The 15974-nt window shown below is 34.1% G+C and overlaps 1 protein-coding gene across 5 annotated transcripts in view; it reads right to left on the minus strand.

Moving 5' to 3' along the window:
- Positions 1-15974, minus strand: part of DPP10 (dipeptidyl peptidase like 10) — a gene marked incomplete at both ends in the record, with an annotated part of 1271390 nt that overhangs the window by 10049 nt on the left and 1245367 nt on the right. For all 5 annotated transcript variants that reach the window (XM_084246025.1, XM_084246024.1, XM_084246023.1 and 2 more), the window contains 2 exons: positions 9723-9777; positions 10435-10629. In XM_084246025.1, coding sequence (XP_084102151.1) covers positions 9723-9777; positions 10435-10629 — 250 coding nt within the window. The remainder of the gene's footprint in view (positions 1-9722; positions 9778-10434; positions 10630-15974) is intronic.

A 15974-nucleotide genomic window follows, 5' to 3' on the forward strand; every position in this document is an offset into this window, starting at 1 on the left:
TCCTCAAACCCAAGAAGCATATTCTGCATTATCATTTTCTGCTCCCCTTCAGAAGTATTAAGGAATAGGATGAGTCATGCACAAAACATGGGAATTTCTATCCCAAGAGGGTGGTTTCCCGGTGAAATGTGTCCAGTTTTCTCTCATGGACATGAAAGTAGCTGTTACCATCAAGAGAGTTCAACTATTTCCCATAAGACAAAATTATTCCCGTAGTTAAACATCCACTGGGTATTTTAATCCCTCAGTGGCCAAGAAACCTTTCAATGATTTGGTTGTTTACATAACCTGACTACCTTGAGAGAATAACTGTTTATTCTAATTCACCAAACATTGTGAGTCACATTTAAATAATATAAATTGATATTATGGTGTTTTTTTGGGGGGGAGTTTCAGTTTCACTTGTGTCTCAATCTGATTATCTCCAAGAACTTCAAAAAGTGCCTTCCATAGGAGCAGAAGATTCTATTCTCAACTTGAAAATTCATTTAATTACTTGGAATTGTTAAAATGCATATTCTCATTCATTAGTTATGAGAGGTGGGGCATAATATTTGCATTTTAAACATATTTCCAGGGAATGCTGTCATATATTTGATATTGTTATAATCCTGATTGATCAAGATATTATATATATTGATGCTTTAATGGCCCTGACTATGGAAAGGTGGGGGTACTTGCAACAGAATCACTTAAATTAAAAAGCAACCACTTGTTTAAGAAGACAGTGACAAACTTATGTTGGAAAGGCAAGGACAGATGAAAACCTGGCTGTGCTGAGAGGCTCTTTCTAAATCAAAATTCACAGTCAGTCCTGTTAATATGCTTCTGAAAAGTGGTATGTGTATATATATATATATATATATATATATGCACCAAATTTAAGGCAATTTGAGAGGCTATGGATATCATTCCTATATTGCTGCCTTCTTCAGGATTTGGCAAGAGCCACCAGGGACTCTCTTACTGAAAAGTGGTTCCCCCTTGGCCCTCCCCATTCCCTACATAAGGACAGATACCAGGAGCTCTCTGGATGGGTACTTCCTACTCTGCATGCCAGTCTTCTGAACTGTGCCAAAAGATTCATTACCTTTTTCTTCTTTGCTTTTGGTTGAGATCTATGCTTATAATATTGAAATGTGGATTTCCTCCAATAAATTCCTATTGTAGTTATATGCATTTTTCAAATTAATTAATTTATTTATACAAGCACTGGCTATAGTCAGAAGCTGGGAGGGTCAGAGAATTCACCAGAGTCAGGCACAGAACAGGAAGACTGACGAAACACACTGCTGAGTGTAGCAGTGGGTGCGGCAGGAGAGGTCTGCATGCCATGCGGGCCCCTCGCTGGCAGCCGGGGATCGAACCGGCGCTGCAGAGGCTGCGGACATCTTCACAGCCCAGCGCTCAACTGCAGCGCATTTGACTTGAAGTTATATGCATTTGACTTGAAGTTAACACTCTAAGAGATCCTGAACTGGATAAAACAAATTTGAATGTTGCTGGTCCACATTTTGTATGCCAAGATTTTATAGCATGAAATATATAAAGACAATGACCAGAACATCTTCCAATCTTTAGCAACATTCTCTAGAACTTTAAAAGAATGCATGGATATCCTCAAAAACAAGTCAATAACTTACCACCAGGAAAATACAAATCAAAATCATAAGACACCATCTCACACCTGTGAGAGTGGCTCATCTCAAAAAGACCAGAAATAAGTATTTGTGAGGAATTGGAAAAAATGAACGCATGTACACTGTTGGTGGGAACGTAGACTGGCCCAGCCCCCTGTGGAAGATAGTATGGAGGTTTCTCTCAAAATATTGAAAGCAAGTCTCCTATATGACCCAGCATTTCCACTCCTAGATATACACATGAAGAATGTAAATGCACAAATTTGAAGGGATGTATGTACTCCTGTGTACTCACTGCAACTCCATAAAAGCCAAGTTATGGAAACAAACAAAGTGTCCACAGATGGAGGACTAGATTAGGAACATGTCATTTATATACATGATAGACTACTACACAGCTATAAAAAATAGATGAACTCTTATTGTTTGTGACAAAATGGATGGAACTGGAGAGGGTGATGCTAAGGGAAATATATCAGACATAGAAAGGCAAATACCAAATGCTGCCACTTACATATGGAATATAGAGAAACAAAACAAAGGGTCAGACAAAACCAAACCAATAACAAACTGTGGGCATCCAATAGCAAAACAGAGGCAAGTAGGAGAGTGGGGGAGGGAGCGATCCCAATTAGGTCCCACTAAGATTAATGAGAGAGTGGGGATGGGCATGGTGGAAAACAGACACTTGTAGAAATATGAATTTATATAGTCCCTAAAACAATTACAGTGTTGTAAACCAACTTTATCTCAATAAACATAATGTGGAAAAAAATAAACAACTTAATCAATCTGTGGAAAATGGACACCTGATGGAGCTTTCCTGAGATCTTACCAAGAAACTAGTTTTGTAAGTCATTGCTGCTGCATAAAGAGTTGTATTTTACTCCTTTTTTTAATATGAAAATTTGGGATTAATGAAGCTAAATCATCTTTAAGACTTAATGATAGTGAAAGCCTTTGAATAAAATTCTCTGTACCATTTAAAAACCTAATCCAAAATGCTGCTTTAATTTGATTTATTTCAGAGAAATAACTTCTATTTTTGAAAGAAAATCAACATAGCAGGAATTAGAATAAATTAAATTTTAATTGCTCACCTTCTCCTCTACCATTTCATATTTATTCACTGATGCATGAGTAGATCATGAAAAGGTTTTTGGAAAATATATTCTGGAAGAGGGTAGGAATCATTTATAAGCTCTAACTAGATAAAAAGAGGGTGATTTTAATTTCAAAACAACTCTTATCAATCAAGAAGATTCCAAAAGCTGGTGTGGTCATCACATTGACCCTGTTGTCATTAGATGTTTTAAATTCGACATAGATCAAAGATATTCAATAGTTGATATAGACTGCTATGTTTCAATCATGTGTTGGTACTTCATTGACTTAGTGATCAGATTTTCCCATTCATCACAAATTCTTTTTATTTCCATTCAAACATTTTAGCATTACTTATAAAATTGTATTTATTTTCCGGAGACATACTATCAATACCTGATATTTCATATATATTCTTTATTTTTGTTTGTCATCTATCTGTCCTCATTGAAATAATTTTTTTAAAATGTTATCTTGTGACTGTTATATTTCTAGAACCTCAAAAGGAGCAAGATACACAACTTTCAATAAATGTTTAGTAAATAAATTAATTATATTTCCTGTGATGCTGGCATAACAATCATATCAATAATTATTGAGTAGTAGGTGATGACTTAAAAGCTAAATATGGTAATATTTAGCTAACCATTATTCTAGCAACCTAGTTTAGAACATGCTAGTCACAATCAAAATTAAAGTACTATAATAATAGACAATACCTACAAATATAGCAGGAAAAAAAACTGATGTACATAAGTAAAATTCTACTGAAAGATATAAAAGAAGAACTAAATAAAATATATACTGTATGACTCAGCTGGAGGCTACATCTTAGGAAGATTTAAATTTTCAAATAAATATAAAATTGTTTTGATAAAATTTAATTGAAATCGCTGGCTAAATATATTGGGAGAATTTGACAATGTAGAGAAAATAGGAGGTATAAATCAAAAATATTTTTAAAAAGAAAAAAGAAGTGTGGAAATTTGCTTTCAAAAATTTCAAAATGTATTATAATTAAACATATTATTATAATTAAAAGACTATAGGATTAGCACAAGAAAGGCCAGGCAGACTGCATCAAGAAATAAACCCAAGGATGTTTAAAAACTTAGTATTTAGTTTGCATCACTAATTAAAATGTTAGGGATGATTTAGTTGGTGAAACTGACAAGCTATTTGAAATTAAACAAATAAATCCTCACCATACATTACATATGTTGTGTAGCTCTCTCTGACCCCACTCAAAAATATAAAGAGAAGACATAATAAATACTTATTTTTATAGGTATGAGGCAATTAAAGAATTAAAACATAGAAAGAAATTACCCAGGAAAGGGCTTGAAAAGTTTTGTTAAAAGACCAGGAAAAATTTTACAACTTCAGTTTTTAAATAATCACAAACAACTAATTGAGAAAAGTGTTCAAACTAATATGTGAAACAAAATCTGCTATCTTTAATAGATTAAAAAAATATCAAATGTCAATAAATAAAGCACATATATTCACACATATCAAAAGCTATAAAAACTAAAGTATACTTTTTTTTGTGGGGAAGGTATGGCAGTATTTATTTATTTTTTACATATATATATATTTTAATATTTTATTTTATATAATTCTTACATCATTTTTCATTTTTGCACAATGTATGCATTTTCAGATTAATTAATACAAAGTAAAAATCAAAATCAACAAGCAACTATAAACCAGAGACACTACGGGGCGGGGAGGGGAGAGGAAGGATTAGGGTCAAAATAAGGGGGGGTATGATTGTATGGGAAATAAAGTATATATTCTTATATAAATGGAAAAATTTAAAAGAATATTATAAAATGGTTACTATATATAAAACCTTAATTTTATGTAAGAATTGCTAAATCCATCATGGATGGAGTAACACAAATGAGATTCACCTTGTCATGAGAAACAACTAAAAATATGGGTAAAACATGAAGTAGAGGTTTTGAGACATTAGACATTGGGTAACAAAGGACAGTAATCATGAAACTATAGGAAAGTAGTTGGAGCAGTGTGAAGCATACAGGACAAATATATTTAAAAATTAAAACAGCATTAGTGAGTTTAAGGACAGCTTCAGATTGCCTAATATACAACAATTTGCAATTCCTGAAGAAAGGGGCTAGCAAAATTTATTTAAAGTAATAATAAGGGGACATTTTCCAAATTTGATTTAAATATAAACACCAGAAAATCAAGAAACTTTGTATGCTCCCCTCCACCTCCAAAAAAAGATAAGGGTTGGCTATCTGGAAATAAAGACAATTCTAGATTAAGGAAATAGTATGATTAGGGGTAGGTACCATGTTCTTCACTCCACTTAATGACTTAATTTTAAAAAGCTAAAGGATGGTATGTATACGAGCATCCAGTTTTCAAATATGTCAAGAACACTGTAACAATAGTTGAGAGTTTACAAGGCAGCCAAAGGAAGAGGACAGAAAATACTGTGAAAGGAATAAAAGATAAAGGTAATACATTACTATGGCAGAAGCAGAAAGCTAACAGTCAGCTGGTGGTATTGCCATTTTATATTTTCTTCTCCAGAATTAAAGATTCAGGTCTGAAGGCAGACCAGGGAAGTAGTCATGACACGTCTCTGGAAGTGTATGCAAGCACTGTGGTGCCCTGGTAGAGCAGCCATATCTCAGTCTGCTGGTTCTTCCTTGGACAGAGATTCAGACTGGCATCACAGATTTCAAATCCAACTATCCATTGAATTATTTTTAAGTGTTCATTTACTTTCTGCTACAGTGATTTATAAAATGTGCTATTACACAATAGCTGTCTGCTCATTTACAAAATACTCATGCATTAATAGACATGAATGAATTGCAATTAATGATGCTAAGCAATGTGGATTATGATTACATGTGAACATTCTGTGATACTCATGCATCCATCTAATCACAGAATGCACTGATTCCGTCACTGAGACTAACCTGATAGGATATGGCAATAAGTTGACATAATTAATGCATATACTGGTCTAAAAATTGTATCAAATATATTCCTTATGTTGAAATAGCATAATTACTGCAGCAAAGACCAACAGTCTCTCACTGAAACAAATTATGCTGGGTGGCATAATTCATTGACAGTAAAATAACAATCAATGTGAAAATATGTGACGGTGTCTATAAAAGATATTTTACTGACAATATGTACATTGCAAATTCTATTGGTTCAGGGCAGATGCTCTGTAATAATTGGATTTTTTTATCTTCTACAGTGAATATTTTTTAGGTTATCTGTGCAATTAAATCTGAATTTTAAATACAAAAAAAATGACGGGCAGAGCTAAGCAGTTGGTGAAACTGACAAGCTATTTGAAATTAAACAAATAAATCCTCACCATACATATGTTGTGTAGCTCTCCCTGACCCACTCAAAACTATAAAGAGAAAACATAATAAATACTTATTTTTATAGGTATGAGGCTAAGCAGTCAGGTGACGCTATAGAACCTGGAAGACAGGTGGGTTCAGAGAGACACGTGGAGAAGAAAGGCATACTTGCTTCTTGGTTTTGCTCTTGCACCAGGGATTTAGGAGACATGGAAGGGGACTCATGGAGGACAGATGTGCAGAGACACTTAAGAGATACATGAGCTTGAGAAACATGTAGGGAGGCTGACAACATCAGCTATTATCTTAACGTGGTATTTCCTTTAAATACAGTTTTCTGGGACCTGCTTGAGAACCCCATTCCTATGATTCCCATTAGAAAGTGCCTTGAGTTGTGGCAAGCTCTTTAGCGGCGCCTCTTCAGTCTGACCCTGACTGACCGGGCATTGTATTTGCCCTCACAGGGATCAAAACATGGGGAATATCTTCTTTTCTCTCTCTATGCACAAAGATTATATTAAAGTTCTTTTACACTAAGAGTCGGTTTTGTCTTTGTGCACATAGATGGCAGGATCTCTTTATAGCATGCAAATTTGGGGATTCTGTGGTGCCCCCTGGTCTCATGCTAACAGTTATTAACTGAGTTCAATTCAGAAGCCTTTGCAACAACAACAACAACAAAAAATGAATAAAACAAAAGTACCCTAACAAGGCATATAGTCCAACATAGGAAATGAAACAAGAACTCGAATAAATATAATGCATTAAATTATGGTATAATGACTATGCAAAACTACTGATGAAGTGATGAGGAAGGGATGATGATTTCTTGTGAAGAAAATTTAGTGAATAATTCGTGGAGTAAGGGACCTCTGAATGGGGTTTAATAACAGAGACAATTATAAAAGCAATATATGGGCTTGAGAATGGTATTTGAAATAAAAGGTAGGGACAAAGATACTAGGTAAAAAGGGTGGAATTAATACTTATAAGCAAAAAATGATATCAGTTTAAGTACATTGTAGAAAACTTAGTTGGAACAGTAAGTAATACTTTTAAAATGTCGTAAAGAGCCATTGAAAGTAATAGTTGCATATTTTTTGTATAATCTTCTTTAACCACAGCATACATGTGAAGTATTGAAATAAAACTGGATATCAAAGCCAAAAGATGTGTTCTATGCTGACTGAAGTTTATCTGTTGTTCTTTCCTCTAGTATCCATGTGGTAGTTTTAAAATATTCATTTCATCATTGATTTCTTTGTGTTTATAAGCCTAACACTTCAACAACCAGAAATAGGCAGCGATGTCTAGAACATATATTATGTGCACAAAAAGCATTTTTAGAAATACTGTCATTCTAATTCTTAAACAGTTTGCATGCTCAGAGAACACAGAATTGCTTTCCCAATTCTGAAAGCTTAAACTAGAACAAATTATATGTTAAAAAAAAAACCTGACCAATTATTAGGAGTTCAGTATTTCAGCTTTAAGAAAAAGAGTGAGAGCCTCTCCTGGTGGCGCAGGCGGTTGAGTGCAGTGCTGTAAAGCTGGCCGCAGCCTCTGCAGCGCGGGTTCGATCCTGGCTGGCCCACGAGGGTCCCACATGGCGCAGCAGACCTCTCCTGTTTTGCCTGCTGCTCCCCTCAGCAGTGTATTTCAGTCAGTCTGCCTGTTTTTTTCCCCACTCTGTCTCTGGTGAATCCTCTCACCCTCCCACACATCTGGCCTGTACCCCGGTTCTCATATGCAGAAAAAATAAATCTTTTTAAAGAAAAAGAGTGAAATGTCCCTCAGAATTTTTTGCAAGTGAGCTGGATATAAATGAAGATATAGATGTATCCATGATAAAAACAAGATGTCTTTTCCACCAAAAGGAGAAAAAGCCAGATGTGGAGATTTAGTCAAATACTGATGAATGTAAAGAAAGAAGTTGATCAAAGATGGTGAAATCCTGCCCTCCTGTTGTGAATCACAACAATGTTCACATTGAATTCTAACAGTCTAAAATTGTTTTGTCAAGTATTACATATATCAGGACCACTCAGGAGTTAATTGTTCTTCCTGATGTGCATTTTTGGTATGTGGTTAAAAAAAATCCACATAACATAAATTTTAGCAACTTAATCACTTAACACCACAATTCAGTAGCATCAATATTGTCACATTATATGAGAATGATCTCCAAAATCTTTACATCTTGTGAATCTGAAATTCTACTCCCATTAAATAAATACTTTCCTTTCCCCTGACCCCAGGCTCTGGCAGCTACCATTCCTCTCTGCCTCCATAAACTTGATCGTTCCAGATACCTCATTTAAATGGGGTAACACAGTGTTTGTCCCTCAGACTGACTGGCTTCATTGTGCTGCCTGTCCTTAAGCTTCATCCATGCCGTGACCTGGGAAAAGCTCTCACTGTGTGCATTTTTCAAATGTATCCAGAGTTTCCATTTGTGACACAAACATTTTCTTCCATCTTTTCTTTCTTTTTTTTTAAAAATTAATATCTTTACCAGTACCAGTGGGTTTTCATTTATTTGTCTGCATTAATTTTGGGGGGAGCATAGTGCACAAAATATTTGTATTGATCCTCTGAATATTACTGATGAAAAGAATTGAAATACAGCAAAGGCATGCACATTGCAGATGTCTGAAGTGTGAGAATAGGAGTGGTTTGTGCTGATTTATATTTTACTCAAAAAGTTGTGTTTGTTAAGTAGTTTTTCATGTGTCTACTTCTCAGTATACTTCACTCAGATTTATGCCCTAGTAAAAATAGCAGTTACTTCATGCCATGTATGTATTCACTTACAAAGAGTAGAAAATAATAAATCCATGAACATCAAGAATTTGCTTTGTCTCTGAAGTAAAATAGTTTAAGTTCTCCTCCCTCTGATCTAATGAGCTTCTAATCTTAATCCAGTGAGATGTAGAAACTAGGTGCTCAATAAATCTCTCTATGAAGCCTATTTAGCTACTGTGAAAATGATGTTGAAAATGACATAAAAATTATTGCAGCCAGGAGTAAATATCTTGCAGAAAGCACATAAGAGACGATTATGCACAATGGATCTTCTTTCAGTTTCTAAGCCAAGGAGGTCTTTCCTGAAGCTATTGCACCTGCTGCTCCTTCTGTGGAGAGCACTCTCCTTCAAGAGATTAGTAACCTTGGTTCTTTTTTGTTATTTAGATAAGCATTTTAAATATCACTTAATCAAAAGGGCTTACTTGACCACTCAATCTAATAACACTGGCCCTTCCTGGAGTTAATCCACTGAATTTTTTGTTTTCCTAATACGAGTTCTCTATGAAACTGTTTTTTATTTATTTGTCTGTGATCCTTTTCACCTTCCAAGGAGATAGGCTTCACACATAAAGCCCTTTTTCCTGTTGTTGCTCCATTTATACTAACAGGAACCAAAGAGACAATTAATTGTTGCTGAATTGATAAATAACTGAATATATGCAATATTAATTATACTATTATATTTAAAAGCTTATACAAAGGAAACTGTAGTAAAATGAAGAAACAATTATATACAAATGAGGAAATAATTAAATATCCATAGCACACATATGTATACAGTCAAAACATTTCCACAATTTACCTTTCCATATATGCTTAGTCTTTTGGAGTCAATGTATGGCTGTTTAAGTAAAAATCTACAATGAAAAAGACAAAACAACAGTTACATCTGGAGTAAATGCATGCAGGAATTCATTCTTGACATTCAAAACAAACAAAACAACACAGAAGTCAGATTAGAAATACTGAAGGAATTATTTCATGTAGAAGGGTCATATATTCAAAATCTTGCTCCTCAAAATGATGGTACAACAGTTTTGCTACCTCCTGGTAACTTGGTACAAATGCAAAGTCTTGGGCTCGATTCCAGCCCTACTGAATCATCTCTATTGTAATATCTTAGCCAATTTATAGGAACTATTTTAAAGAACCTACTAGCTTTCTCAGGTGATCCTTTCATGCCAATGTGATAATGGTATCTATGAAAACTCAAGAATTGTTAATTAACTAGGAAAATAATAGACATTATGGATTATGGTAAATAAATAATATACAGCTTAATTAAAGTTTCTCCATTTTCATAAATCCAAAGTGAATTCTAATTCCACAGGAGAAGTATGATAATTCTTTTATTATGGCTCCTAGAGTGAAAGGTAATTGAAGAAAATGCAATTGTCTAAATGATGAACTTAGATAATTATCCAACCACTAAAATACAAATCTCTGAGTCAGCATCAGTGTTATTCTATATCTAGCTTCTGTCATGAACAATAGGAAAATGTGCATCCACTTACTTCACAGCTGCTATTTGGTCCTTTACTTCCACTGAACCTAACCTTCGATGAATCTCCTGCAAAATTTTCAGGCCCTGGAATCCACTTCCTCTGCCATCAAATCGTGCTATGATGACGTTATCTGTGTCTACTAATACTGAATCCCAGTCAATATGGAACTTATCTGTAACCAGCTGGCCTCCTGGTTCTTCATCCCTGCAAATACCAACACATTGGACCAAAACGAGAACAACTGACAATCAGGTAGAAATTTTTCTTTCATACTACTTAAAAATTATGGAAAAGACATATTCACTATTAAAATTTCTGTTAATCCTTGATGATAAACCTGAAAGCAGAAGTTCCATTTCTTTTGTAAAAGTGTTAATGATGACTGCTCTGAATGAAATAAAAATATGAAACAAGATTTGAAATTGGATATGAAAGATTAATTTAATACAGTTTTTTCAAAAGGAAAAATACATGCATTCCCCATAGGCATTCCTAAAGAATGATCATCAGGTTAACCTATAGGCCCATCTTTATTGGATTTCCTCCCAGTGTGTTTTAGAAATGTCTTGCAGCCAAAGGGTCTAATAGAGAGCAGAGTCAGTTATGGAGACTTGATAATAATTTAACAAGAAATGCACAACCCTAAAGAATGTCAGACTCAAAAAGAAATACTGCATTAATAATTCCTGAATTTTTTTTTTGAGGTGAAATTCTCACTGCAGAAAAGTTAAGCAAACAGTGAGGAAAAGTTCTTTTTTATCACTAAAGTTGACAGCAAGGAAGGGAAGCAGAGACACACTTGTTTGAAAAATTTCAAAGCTAAAAGAAGGATATACAACATGAACATTCTCTATAGAGGGAAAGGCTGATATAAATTTTTAGCTACAAGTTTTCATACAACAGATTATAATGCTATTATTTTTCAGAATAAAGAAAAAGTAAAAAAGGAGATTCCCATAAAATCACAGATTATCCAGGTCTAAACCTATATATAATTCAAGCACAGTTGTCTAGGTGATAGATTGGAAGAACATTAAAACACCTAACTCTGGAAAGATCTCCATTTTCAGTTGGGCTACATTCCAGAAATATCTGTAAAGATACCAAACGCTCTTGCCTTCATATTTATGCAAATATGTTATCTAGAAGCATCAAAATACAAGCTGATCCTCAACAAGATTTTAGATTATCAGATTTGCTAAAGAGGATAATTTTCAGGTAACAAAGGGAATTGAGCAGATAAAGAGGCTGTGTGGTACCAGTGAGTTAGGCCAAGGAGGAAGTAGGGAATGGGACAAAACATGAATTAACTCAAATATATTGAATGTTAAAAGTTGAATTGTGGTTCCCCAGATTCATAAATTGAATCTGTAAGCCCCAGGACCATAGAATTTGGCTGTGCCTGGAGAGACAATGCCTTGACAGTGGTGATTAAAGTGGACGAGACTGTGGGTCCTAGTCCAATCTGACTGGTCTTTTATAAGAAGAAGAAATTAGGGCACACATAGAAACCTCAGCATAGAGCAAAGAACATGTGAAAAGGTAGCAAGAGGGCAGGCATCTGAAAGCTAAAGAGAAAGGCCTCAGAAGAAACCTGCTGACACCCTGATCTTGAATGACTAGCTCTGTTATTTAAGATACTCAGCTTTTGGTTTTTTAGGGAAGACCTAGTAAACTAATGTGGTTTAAGCACTGAATATCAATTTTCTTATTTGCTTATTTAACCAGTTTGAGGAAGAAGTTGCCTGTTGCATGGTTTTTTACACCTATGATAATTTCTGTAACTTAAATAAATTGTACCATACCAAAATTTTAGACATCCTTTCTCTCCATTTCCACTAAATAACACATTTGATAAATTGTAATACAAATCCAGTACTGCTTTGTCTTTGTCGAAGTGCTCCAGTTATTTTTTAAATTTTTTATTCATTGTCATTTTTGCAACTTGAGCTCTTAGTTGGACTATCTGGAATTGTTACTCTACCTATCTGTGTTTTCTGATTGAGAATTCTATTGACCTACTTCAGGAAAAAGTTTAAATTGCTAGTTTTTTTCACAGAGTCCCAGATGATACTTATATAACTTACCTACTGTTTGAGAAATAACATGAATTATTATGCCTAGCACAGTTTCTGGCACATGGAATACAGAGCAAATTCTTGTTGTACTAGACACTTACTGGAAAAGTGGACTCAGAAAGAAGTTTCAAATGGAAAAAGCTTAAAAACTGTTGAGTTTATATATAAACATTGTATTTTGAGCCTTGGGGATTTACTGCAAATATTAGAAAACAATACATGATTTACAGAGGATGATATACCAGGATTAACTTCAATCTTTAAAGTTGAGTAAAAAGTATGACACTACTTCCCAACTTCATTTTGAATATAGGTAAGACCATAAAACTTCAAGACTCAGTTTCTTTATTTTTAATAAAGGAAATTATTGTCTTTTTCCTTCAGAATTCTGTATTTCAGAACAGTTTATGGAATACAGTCAGCAATATAAAACCAGTATTAGATTCAGTGAATAATAGAAATGTTATTACACTTGCTTGAAGACAGTTTTTTTATTTATATTAAGCATATTTCTTTCATTTCAAAATGGAGAATTGATATAGAACTATGGTCAATTGTGCAGAAATTAAACTGGGCAAGATCTGTGGATGAAGATATTGTGACACATTGTGTCACACATTATGTCACTCTTATGTCAGAAGGTCTTCCATTTTTTAGATATACCAATGATAATCTAAAGAAAATTAAAAATTATAATCAACACATCTCTTGAAGTGTTTATTAGAGTGCTGTAAGCTAAAAGGCAGGATTTTCCAACTTTAAACACTAGTAGCAGCTCGCAAGTAACTTTGTAAAATGTTTTGTTAATTTGGAAGATATAATTCACTAATTTACATATGGCCCATTGCAGTATTCACAGTTATTTTAGGAGTCCACAGCTATGTTAAATTTAGACAAATTGTAAATAACATTTTGTGGCAGGCATATACATAATGTTAAAATATTATCATATGACATATTTTTTCAAACTACCAGTTTTTTTCCAAACAAAAAACCTTCAAATTCCATATGCCTGCAATACTCAGTGTGGAAAAAAAAAAAACAAAACACATTTTCACTCCTTGGCTCTTTTCTCTAAATTGTCATGTTTAACTTCAACCTTGTCCTTGCAAATTTTTATGTTACAATACGAAATGTTATAAATATGTTATCAGAAAATGATTTTAATTGAGATTTCTGTCAAGTTGGGTGTGTTCTTTCTCTTTGATGATGTAGGCTGATCTGTTTCAAAGTGAATCATAAAAGAACATGGCTTTTAAAGCTAAACATTACCTTTATAAGGAACAAGCCAGATCCAGGAGCAGGGGTGGAGATTGTTTGAAAAGTGGTGATTGGAAAATATCAGATTTGTTTTTGCAAATAAAGTCAAGAAAACACTACTTATTTGGCAACGTAGGAATAACAGGATATTTGGTAGCAGAGATGACCATAGGAATGTAGTATAGACCAAATCACCCATGACATAATAAATGAGTTCTATGAGTCATGTATATTGGCTATAATAATCGGTGGGCTCTAATTCATTTGGCTTCTGTTTGTATGTCTAAGTGTCTTCTCTAAGTGTGTTCATCTTTTATTCCCCATACATTATTGTACTTTATTCTGTCCAGAAATTGCTGGGAATCTTTTGAAAGGAAGATGTTTCGAGGTGAAGAAGGGGGGCATACATTTTTGTTGAAAGTTGGGGTGAAAAGAAAAAGTCCATCTGTTTTAAGCAGTGGAAAGGTCACAACAATATGAAACTTGACTATTTCCTAACACAGACAGCAAAATCAAATAAAGATTGCAAACTTTTCCTAGAATCTAAGGTCCTCAAGGGTAGTCTTCATCTATTTCAATACCATTGATAGTGTCTGTATGGATGAAGAGCTTAGGATGAGGGCATATAATATAAAAAGAAAGATAGGTAATAGACACCATATCCAATACATTTCTAAAGGACAGCATTAACTACCTCTTTACATCATACCAAAACATCATCTATGCCAAAACTGAATTAAAGCAAAATGATTTGATCAAACCACATGATTGGTCAGAATCACAAATTGCTATTTAAATTCATGAAAGAGGGTTGAATTTATCTTCAGAGTACATAGGTTGATCCTGAGTTTAGTATGAGTTACCTTGAACAATTATATGCCCTTTATTATTATTATTATTATTATTTAGTGAAAACTATCACAAAAGTCCTCCCTGGTGGCACACAGGGTTAAGTCTCAGTACTATGAAGCACTCTGCAGGCACTGCAGCATGAGTTTGATCCCTGGCCAGGGAGCTGACCCACATGGCACAGTAGACCTCTCCAATCTCACCTGCTGCTCCCCTCAGCAGTGTATTTCAATAGATCCACCTGTTCTGTTTCCCACTCTGTGTCTGGTGAATCGTCTCACCCTTCTGCACCTCTGGCCTACACCCCAGTTCTTGTATGCATAAAAATAAATATCTAGAAAAAAACTATCACACAAATACAAAATACCAGATACATTTTTTTAAATATTTAGTATCTTCATTAAAAATAATACATTTTGAATTAGAAAAAATATATATATTTTGAATTAAGATCCAATATAGTACATTTGTGAAAATGCTATTAGTAGCACTTTGGTTACAACAAATGAAAGGAAAATACTTCCTATAAAAGCCCTTGCCATGATTGATATATTGCCCTGTCACATGGTTTTGTTTTCCTACATGGCAGAATTTTAACGCTGCTATACTACATAAATATGTGTCCATTGGGCCATAAAAATAGAGGAATATAGGAGAAACAAAGAAGGGATCCAGGAAAAAAAAATAAAAAACCAAAATGGACAGGCAACTATAAATCAGAGACATTCTGCAGGGTTTGGGGAGGGAAAGAGATGAAAATGGGGAGGGAAGAGCCCAAGGGATTATGGTGCACGGGTGACTTGGTGATGGGAATTTTACCAGGACTGAAACTGAGAGGAGAAATGAACAGTGATGTAAAATATATATAAACAAATCAATTAATCAATTAATCAATTAAAAAATAGGGGACACAGAATAACTTATTGTAATTTCATTTCTTTGTTCTTTCAAGATTTAAATATTGACGTCAGCTGCACGAGTGCTAGGTAAGCGCTAGAATCACTGAGAACCAACATTTTTAATTCTATGTCATATATAATAAACTAAAAAAGAGTATGTAAGAAAGGGTGAAGAACAAAAGGAAGGTAAGATAAGTGGTAAGGTAAGGTAAGGCAAGAAAGTGTGAAGAGCCACATCATACTGAATTCATCAGAAAATCAATTTTCAATGGTTGTTCTTTAGGACAGAATTCATTTTCAGACAGAACATGAGTTTGACATAGAATACCAGCTTTAATCAATATTCCTCTTGCCTTATTCTGAAAATTTACTTTACAGAAATTTTCTGTTGGTGATGATTTAGTCATAACATTTAACAAATGTATATCTGTATCCAAACATTAACAAAATTGGCCCTCTTTAA

Source organism: Talpa europaea (genome assembly GCF_964194135.1).
Source record: "Talpa europaea genome assembly, chromosome: 1".
Taxonomy (NCBI): Eukaryota; Metazoa; Chordata; class Mammalia; order Eulipotyphla; family Talpidae; genus Talpa; species Talpa europaea.